General features: G+C 41.3%; 2 protein-coding genes across 3 annotated transcripts; both read right to left on the reverse strand.

Annotated features, from left to right (window-relative positions):
• LOC111207470 lies at nucleotides 1-4388 on the reverse strand. Of its 2 annotated transcripts, none has more exons than XM_022705521.2 (10): nucleotides 3878-4388; nucleotides 3446-3532; nucleotides 2436-3355; nucleotides 2247-2335; nucleotides 2036-2139; nucleotides 1876-1966; nucleotides 1580-1655; nucleotides 1392-1506; nucleotides 782-1313; nucleotides 1-667 (listed from the first exon to the last, which is right to left on the reverse strand). In XM_022705521.2, exons 1-10 carry the CDS (start codon nucleotides 4179-4181, stop codon nucleotides 184-186), a joined length of 2802 nt encoding a protein of 933 aa, XP_022561242.2. In that variant the 5' UTR covers nucleotides 4182-4388; the 3' UTR covers nucleotides 1-183. The 2 variants fall into 2 exon arrangements, with proteins under 2 accessions (XP_022561242.2, XP_022561243.2); XM_022705522.2 differs by having other exon boundaries at nucleotides 3446-3543; nucleotides 3878-4117.
• A 176-nt stretch (nucleotides 4389-4564) lies between these two features.
• Nucleotides 4565-9221, reverse strand: LOC106348299 (cleavage and polyadenylation specificity factor subunit 2). The gene is made up of 17 exons (XM_013788015.3): nucleotides 8954-9221; nucleotides 8700-8868; nucleotides 8510-8606; nucleotides 8312-8438; nucleotides 8088-8206; nucleotides 7911-8005; nucleotides 7669-7820; nucleotides 7523-7580; nucleotides 7275-7382; nucleotides 6885-7128; nucleotides 6375-6559; nucleotides 5832-5924; nucleotides 5600-5698; nucleotides 5384-5515; nucleotides 5253-5297; nucleotides 4919-5164; nucleotides 4565-4821 (listed from the first exon to the last, which is right to left on the reverse strand). Exons 1-17 carry the CDS (start codon nucleotides 9100-9102, stop codon nucleotides 4720-4722), a joined length of 2220 nt encoding a protein of 739 aa, XP_013643469.2. The 5' UTR covers nucleotides 9103-9221; the 3' UTR covers nucleotides 4565-4719.

Raw genomic sequence — 9221 nt, forward strand, 5'->3', positions numbered from 1 at the left:
TAACAAGGCAACTAGTAAATGCACTAGAGTGTAAGTAAGCACATAACAAAGATTACAAAATGTTGCAGTTTTTAACTCTCTGGTCATCACTGACCGATACTGTATATAGTATAATGGCCACATCCCATTATTCTCTTTTTATTTTATTCCAAGAAAACAAAAAAGCAAGTTGAAGAAATTCACTTAGGTCTTGAACCTCTGAGTGATCTTCCCAACTCCGTCTCTACACTCCTCAGCCATTCTCTTCACCTTATCGCCTACCTGAACCGTCCCTTTCTCAACCTCCTTTGCTGCTCCTTTTGCTTTAACAACGGCTGCCTCTCTCATTTCTCCCGCTCGCTTCCCCAGATTTTCAGCGTATTCCTTCAAGACTGTAATCCATAAACGTATCTTCTCCATCACCATGGATATCACCTCCCGGGACTTTTTACCCACGGATTCTGCCATCTCCGTCAGCTTATTCATAAGGGTTTGGGCTCTCTCCTCGGTTCCTTCAATGGAAGATCGCTCTACGGTGTTTAGCAGTACGCTTTGTTCAGTCTCTACATTCTCTTGAAGGTCTTTGTCAACAATAACTCTTAGTCCGTTTGTCTCCCATCGCTTTCTAGCCTCTTCTAAAGCTCTAGCTTGCTCTCTAGCTCTCTTTCCTTCCTCCTCGGCCCATGATCTGAACAAATAACATATGAGGATTCAGCCGCTACAGTTATGGACAGATTGAAACTCATTGGCTAGCTTCACTGACATTATTAACAAAACATAGCTGGAATTGTAGAAGGAGTACCTGGCCATGGAGAGTGCTTTACGCTCTACTTCCAATTCATACTGCAACTTTGAAATCCGCTGGCTCTCTTCTTCAGCTTCTTTTCGAAGACTGGAAACCTTTTCCTTCTCGAAAGATATCTCTGCCTTGTTGCTCATCAAGTCTTCCAGCTTCTCTTCAGCTTCACGTCTTAACCTTGAGAGCACCTCCATTTCTGACTCAACTGCAGCTCGTTCTTTCACCAACACCAGATTCTCTTCCTCTCTCTTCTCCCTCAGCTGCTCCAACTCCAGTTTCACCTGTTCTGCCATTTTCTCAACTGCTTCAATCTTTTCTCGTTCCATGGAAAGCTCTTTCTCGAAGCTGGCATTGACATCCTTTTCGACCTCGGCAACCAGGGCGTTATGTGCAGACACGGCCTTTTCAGCCATTGATTCTGCTTCGATGCGTGCCAGTTCTTCAATGACTATGTCAGAAGCCTCACCATTTGAGAGAGCAATGGCAGCTTGAGCTTTAGTGACGGGTTTATGAGGCTGAAACAACCTTGTACAACCTACAAAACGGGTGTGCATAATACAATAAGGCCATGATTGTGCTAGAAGACATATCTAGAGGTGGAATATGCGCGTACCAAATGCAAGGGCAGCGATTCCTTGTTCTCCGGTAGATAAATCGGCGATGATGGCAGGCCATGCATCTGGGTTTATCTTTTCGATATCAATGAAACCCGAGAGGTCATACAGCATCTGCAGGGTGGATTGAATTGATGATTATATGCAATATTATGAGAAGTATATAAAACCAAGCTTGATATGCAACCTTTTTATCAGCTTCTGGAAGCTGTCGTTTCTCCAAGGCCATTTTCCAGCTTATAAGATCCTGGCGTGAAAGAAGGCTGCATCGACAAGAAACAAGCTTAACTAGTAGAAATAAGCAAATACATCAATGCAAATGTAATCTGAAAGTACAAAGTATCATACTATTCTAAAAACAGAAATAACAATGATTTTATGCCGTTCTGTTTTACAAGAATAGTTAAAGATTGCGATATACACAAATGAAGAATTTCTTTTTAACAAGCTGGATGAGTTCCCATTTTGCAGTGACATAAATACCTTTCAGGGGAAAACAAGAATGTGCCTTCAACATCGTTAAGCAAATCGCGGTTAGAAAGCTTGCTTGTGATAAGTCCTGCTTCAGCCAACCCTGAAAAGAGTATACAGAAGTTAGCTTCATATGTTATCTTTGTTTTGGGAAGAGAGAGTTCATTTTCACCTTGAATGGATGAAAAATCAGGGTCTTCAGGAGTAATGTCATCGAAAGCAAGCTCCGTAACATTCTCTATATGCATAGCAGGATACACTTTTGAGGTCGTGTTCCTGCCAAGAGTTGAAGAACACAAAAAAAATGTATGAAATTAGCTTTTCAATACCAAAGATGAACATTTTAAACCCACCAGATTCACTAACGATATCATAAAATATACCTAGATAATGCGCTGCTGGCAGAAACCAGCCACCTGGCATATTCTCTGCGAGTACATAGATCGCTAGGTTTGGTGTCAGTTTCAATGACCTGGCAAAAGGAAAAATGATTCATAAGCTGAAAATTTTACAAGTGCCATAAAGAAGCAAACAACATACCGAGAGTCTGTACAACAACAAAATAATATTACCTTCAGAACTTGCAGAGCAGCAAATGCTTGACACTGGACCTGATCTGCAGCTGCAGGGACAAGAATCTTTCCAGGATTCACTTGAAAAGATACTGAAGGTGCAGGAATTCCTGCAGAAGAAAATGCACTTCCACCACTCGATGTTTCCAGAAGTCCATTGTCGGTAAGCTCGACTTCACTATCCACGCTAAGTTCATTTTTTGACAAATATGTTGATTCTGACACAGGAGTTTCTGAAGATTCAACTTCTTTCGCTGTATCTACGTCCGAGATTGATGACATACTTTCCGCAGCCAAGTCCTCAGGTGTTCCGTTTACCTCAGGAAGATCCTCAGTCACAGTCGAGAATGCTGACCCCGTGGCATTTAGTGGCACAGTGTGAGGATCCGAAGTCGAATCTGACTGTGAGGCAACCAAAACGCCAACAGCTACAGTCTCAGTGGCTGAATCCAAGTCTATAGATTCTTTCTGACTGTCGGCTTGATTATCTAAATCAGACACATTGGTTGGTTCAGTGTCTGGAAGGCTATCAGGTTCTTCTGGATTTTCCGCTCCAGTAATACCACTCTTTTGTGAATCTATAGACTCAGATTCAGAAATTATTTTCTCACTCTCTGGCATGTCAGGATCCGACTGAACATGGAGCTTCAGCTCTGCTTCAGGCGTAGTCTCGGAAGTGAAATTTTCAGTGGCATCTGTTCCATCAGATACGATACCATCAAATGACGAATCCTCAGTACCCAGTAGTTTATCTTCACCAGACGCTTCATCACCTTGCGGGCCTATATCACTGTTTTCTATACTCTCAACCTCGTCCTTAAGACTGTTTTCCTCACTGTCAGCTACCTTGGCTTCATCACTAGGTGAAATAAGCACGCTTTCCTGCTGAGAAGTCAACGGCTGCATTTCCGGTTTGAGTCCTGCGCTCAAAATTTAATAGCCATATACATCATCAATAAAACCAAATTCTGAAAGAGGCACTCGAGTAAGCTTTGAAAGATTGCACTTACTGGAATGATTACGCTTGTTAAAAGACGCTACCGCGAAGCTTAGCCCAGCAAACAAAACGATACCAGCAACTCCAGCCCCAACCACACCTGAAAGAAAACTACTAGCAAACTGTTATTAGTCCACCAGAAGTACCGGTAAACTACACAATTGTTAACATGCAAATGTACCATTTGAGTATATGTACAGCCTCTGAATTTTTACTATTGAACAGATAAAAGAGTAATAATGTTCAGCTCCATAAGAAAACATTCGAGTGCAACCATGTGGTACGATTCAGATTTGAAGTCGTAGCTTAAACTATACACACTCGGTTGAACAAGCAATTCTCAATTTGCAATCAGATATTTAACCAACTGTGAGTTAAACTGGAACATAGGAAACTCCGAATCAGTGAAACAAAAATAAGCAAATCAACTCTCATCGGCGTATACCTTCAATCAAACTCTTCTTCTTAGCTCTAGAAGACTTGTTGCCGTTACCGTTACCGTTACCGTTACCGTTACCGGAATCGGCCCACCCAGCCAAACCGTCGGCTGGCGGATTCGACGAATCCGATCCAGTCCACGCCTCCACTTCCGGCTTCTGCGAAACGCAACAGACAACTCCACAAACAGATTTTCTACCAATCCGCGAGGGGCGTAGGCAGACGGCGTTGGGTTTACGGCGAACGCCGGAGCTCAAAGCGAGACGGAGCTGGAGGGAGGTAGGAGTCCACGTGGCGGTCGCAGAAGCCATGGTTGGTGGTAGAGAGAGGATAAGAAAAATCACGAGAGAATCGGTAAGAAGTAGAAGAAGAAGAGATTGAAATAAAGGCGAAGGGATTTATTATTTTAGGGTTTTAGAAATTAGAAGAATAATACGTTTGGTGGTGGTGGTGCTTTGTCTTCGTCACTGAAAAAATAAAATGAGAGAGTGTTTGTTGGAGTGATCGCCCTCACACGAAACACACACACCAACACCACCTAACCAGCTAATTAAATTAAATTTTAACTTTTTTTATCTCCCATGTTTACCGCGTTAGAATTTTTTTAAATAATGCATGCCATGTCAGCACACACTTAGGTCTTCGGCCAATGTCAGCAGAGCACGGTTTTTGCTTTTAGTTTCAGCATCTCTGATAAGATGTCAAAGGGCAAGGCCGATATAATATGGCTCATCATCGACTATGTAAAAGATTACACTTAAGTTATTCAAAACAAAGAAGATTACACCGAAGTAGTTGAAAAGTGTTGGAAACAACAGAAGAAGAAGCTGCATCTTCTCTCTTATACCATCAGAGGAGGTAAAACTGAGAATAGAGATAATCCCTGATCTTATAATAATCCTCACACAACGGTCCTTCTATCAGAATTTGCTGTGGCCCTGATGCTCCTCCCTGAAGACCAAACCACCGGTTATAAATATTAACTTCACATAAGCCATTGACTGGTAATAATATATTGGCTTTGAATACATTAGCATAAAGTTATTACCTTCTGACCAGTTGGACCGACCTTCCTTAGAGTGACATATTCACCGCATCGTAAAGCTCCTCCACCTGCAAACTCTACCTGAACTCCTTTGCTTGCCAGAAACTGCTTAAAGTCTTGCATTTTCAGATCTCCCACTAGCACAGGTTTGTGAGGAGCTGCTGCACTTGCCATTGGTTGCAGACACCGCTTCTCGCTCTCTGTCTTCCCTACCTCTGAATCCACCCATGCTACTTCTGAATCTCCCAGCTTATATAGATCATTTCCAAAAATTAAACATTGGAAGACATTATTAAATGAGAATCGAAACAAGAAAATCATGGAAAACAAAAGGTACCTTCTTGAAGATCACATTGCTCATCAGCTTTTCAGAGAGTTGGACCTGATGTCATACGGAGGAGGAACCATACAGGTTAAGTTTTTATGACAACTCAAAACCCATGTGTTAAGAGGATCTTCCTAGTTTACCTTATAGGCACATAGATCAGAAGTCACATCAATGGTCTCCTCTATTTTCGGACCGTACACGTGCGGACAGATGCTGTTCAAGCAGTGTTGCTTCAAATGCTCCGTAGCCTCTGCTGTTGCGTGCACCAGAACCTTCACATGATATTGGATTACATCAGCTGAAGTGATTGACTACTATACATATAAGAGAAGGGAAAAAAGGAGTCGCTAACGTACAAGTTTCAGAGGAGAAACATGTGCAATCGTTGACTTGATTGAGCGGCCATCTGAACGACCTTCGTAGTCCATTTTGACCAGTGAACAACTAACAGTCACCTGTACAAAAAAAAGCATAAGAACAAACCAAATCATTTATCAAGGAAATTTGACAGCAGCAATATCTCTATCAATCTTTTGCTTTGTAGATGGATAGGGGGCTCTTATGAAGTTTGGATTGGAGTCTACTTACAATGAGCTCATTGGATATGACTTTCGAAGGTCTAGTATCTAGCATGAGACTAGCAGTTGCCTCATCAAGCCTTCCATCCACATCACCTCCTGCCTGAAATGGGATTTTATATCATATATTTAATAGCAACACAAGAGTTTACATAGCTAATTCTGAAAAGATGGTTTAAAGATTAACATTTTTGATACATTTACACAATCAAAACCAAGTACAGCATAGAAATCCTTGCTCGCAAGCAATCAATTGTCAAAAAGAAAATAAAGAGCCAATTGTAGAACCAATGCACTGGATTGAAGAATTGTAATGAAGTCAAATCAAGAGCCTAAGCAACTTTATGGAAAAAAATGTTAGGGTTTCCTATTTGTATCCCAAATCTTCAGTGCATATCGTGGAGATTTCGCATATATTAATACACAGAAAGTCCTGTTAAAGAACAAGTATGCAAACAACATCATAGAAAATAAGAGAAGAGGTCTAGTTGGTCGCTGATGAAACAAGAGCTAAATAAAAACCAAACAGAGACCAGAGTTACAGGGTACGTACATGCATTGCTCCTCGGTCCATGTCCTCATCCTTGATCACGTAGTCATCTGGATTAATGACCTCCCCATACTCGTCCCAGTCAGCTGTGTTATCATAGAATGGGAACATTGGAGCAACGCTGCTGGATGGGGGAACAAATCCATCTATCAATATATCTTTATATGCAGGCCCGTGAGACCCAACAACTGCATGTGTGGTCAGAAATGTGAAACGTCAGTTGCAGACCACTACGTAATGGCAAGAAGACCCATCAAAAAGACAACAGGAAAACGAAACATACTGTGGGACTGAAAACTAACACAGATGTTAAGCAGATGTAACATGAGACTTTTAAATATAGCTTCTACGTCACTCCAAAGTGACCACTAAATTGCCTCCTAAGGGCAGCTAACCAATTCATATACAAGGAGTACTCTATGGACTTTCCAATCTAAGTTGAAGTTTACATGAAAAGGAAGAAATAATAATCAAGGCTGCTGGAATTTTTGCATAGTTTAAGACAAACATTACCATCGTGAGTAGTCTTGGTATCTATGACCATAGGTTCACTTGAATTATCATCAGGTCCGTGGGAAACTTTCGTTTCCTCCTCTTTGACGAGGCTAGCTCGCAGGGCTTCCTCTCTCTTCAATCTGTTTTGCTCCTCTTCATATGCAATCAACTCTTCCCCGGACAAAGGAACCCTCTTAGACATGGTGACTTTAACAAATTTGGGAGGTGGGGCTGACTGAAGCATACGAGCTAAAGTGCCAAACTGCAAATAAAAGATTCTCATTTATCATGATTCATGATTCCACACCCACTTAACTAGCTGACCAGCACTGAGGAGAAATTACTATCAGCTCTTTAAAACAACCCATCCATTTGAGTTCTTCAACAAGTAATGGGTCTATTAAGTACCTGGCCTGTTTCGGTAAAGAGGACTAAATTTCTGGGATCATTGGCCCACTCCACGAATATATCTCGAGCAAAACCAGCTTCAAGACTAGCCATGGACGCAAGAACAACCTATATAAGCAGGTTCAGTTACTAAAAATACTAAAAAAAATAATATAGTTCTACTATCACCTGAGGAGAAAGAACACAAAATATCCAATCCACCAAGTTCTAAATACGACCAAACATGCGTGAGTTACTTATAAACCAACCTTTGGACCAGGTGGAGCATTATCCAGATCAGTCTTGTTTATCAAGAGAGTGACATGCCTGAAAGTGTTTTGAATTACATTAAATTCTTCTGTTACGATATGCGAACGACGGCACATATAAGTGACACATTTCAGAAAAAAATGACCTCAATAGAAAGGCATTATCACGTGATGTCTCAAAGGACTTTGAAATGGAGTCACTCATCCACTCGAGGAAGCTCTTAACATAGTCAATTGTGCTAGATGACACATATGTGAGAAAGTAAATGGGAAAGCTAAAAGCTCTCTGTGACCAATGCTGCAAGTTTGATCAAATATTTAGTATCTACATATAAATAGCTGAAAGGATTAACCAAAAACAAAATACATTTAAAACTGAACCTCCCACCTGTTCAAGTATCAAGAGAAGTTCCAGAACTCGACCCGCAGTGTCTACTGGCAATAAAACATTTCCCCCAACTTCCAAATGTTTCGAAATGGTATCTGAATTATAAATGTTGGACATGAGCACTCCTTAGTAAAATAGAAGAGATGATATATAACAGATATTGAGCTAAAAGCCAACCTAGAAATTCTGTGTCCCTGTGATGGCTTTGGGTTTGATTGGTATAAAGAGCATTGTACGCATCGGTAATCAGAACAGCAGGCCGAACAAAAGACTGTAAAACAGTTCCGTTTAAATGCCTGAATAAAGATGTAAAGCTCAGTATCAACATCCTGCTTCTCTACTATTAGTTATGAACAAAAAAAATTGAACTCCACAATCATGTGAAAGCTGAAAATGCGTACCTTTCTTTCCGATGATTGTAGTCAACAGCATACACAACCTCCTCCCCATCCTTTGTAATCTTCCAAATACTACCTCCCAGCATATGTCCAGCAACATGAGGAGCGATTACAATACCCTCTCCCTTCCCTAATAGGACAAAGATAAAACTTTTGAGGTCTCCTAATAAACTCATTTGCGGATTACTGAAACTGCATTACCAGAAAGATGGTAGTTCTGAGAGTAAGTCAATCTGATGACATTCTGGAAAGCGGAATCAATGTCATCCAGCGTAAACAGATCAAAGTCGGAGACTTGCTGCAAACAGTAAGACCATCGTATTAGCACAACGTAGAAAACGACATAATGCAGAATATATACAAAAATAAACAATGCAGCAAAAGATTTCACCTTTCTGGATAGATACTGATCGTACATTGTGAGGAGACCTAATCTGTGAACAGGCTCGGTGGCGTAAACGGGAGCAGAGAGTCCAAGCTGCTTCATGGCATAAGGAAGAGCACCGAGGTGAAGCGTATCTGGATGAGAAAGCAAAACCGCATCTACTGTAGAAGCAACCCTGATTTAAAAAACATAAGAATCGAAACTGAGATTGAATCTTTCGATTTCAAAAAAAACAAAGAGGGAGTAATAAGGATAGGAACCTGGAGAGAGGTTCGAGGAGGGAAGTGTCGAAGAGGTCGTTCCAACCACAGTCGAGGAGGAAGTTGAAGCCATCGATGGAGACCAAGTACGCAAGTGGGTTCTCGTTGTACACTCCGCACAGTGGAGAAACCTGCACCGAAGTACCCATTCTTCTCCGATGGTAAACCCACGCCGATGGTAAACCCTAATTCCTCGGGTAAACCAAGAGCCACCGTGGTCGTCTGAGAGTGTGGGGGTTTGTTCTTTTCAATCCGATTCAAATCGATC

This window comes from Brassica napus, chromosome C7 (assembly GCF_020379485.1).
Source record: "Brassica napus cultivar Da-Ae chromosome C7, Da-Ae, whole genome shotgun sequence".
NCBI classification, from domain to species: Eukaryota; Viridiplantae; Streptophyta; class Magnoliopsida; order Brassicales; family Brassicaceae; genus Brassica; species Brassica napus.

Excerpts from the sequence above, each read along its gene's own strand:
- LOC111207470 (XM_022705521.2), bottom strand. The coding sequence starts at position 4,181 with ATGGCTTCTGCGACCGCCACGTGGACTCCTACCTCCCTCCAGCTCCGT. Across the intron at positions 3,533-3,877 it reads GAAGAAGAGTTTGATTGAAG|GTGTGGTTGGGGCTGGAGTT; the intron begins GTATACGCCGAT and ends GTTTTCTTTCAG. Across the intron at positions 2,336-2,435 it reads CTGCTCTGCAAGTTCTGAAG|GTCATTGAAACTGACACCAA; the intron begins GTAATATTATTT and ends TCCTTTTGCCAG.
- LOC106348299 (XM_013788015.3), bottom strand. The coding sequence starts at position 9,102 with ATGGGTACTTCGGTGCAGGTTTCTCCACTGTGCGGAGTGTACAACGAG. Across the intron at positions 5,699-5,831 it reads TCATATCCAATGAGCTCATT|GTGACTGTTAGTTGTTCACT; the intron begins GTAAGTAGACTC and ends TTTTTTGTACAG. Across the intron at positions 5,516-5,599 it reads ATGTTTCTCCTCTGAAACTT|GTTCTGGTGCACGCAACAGC; the intron begins GTACGTTAGCGA and ends TATCATGTGAAG.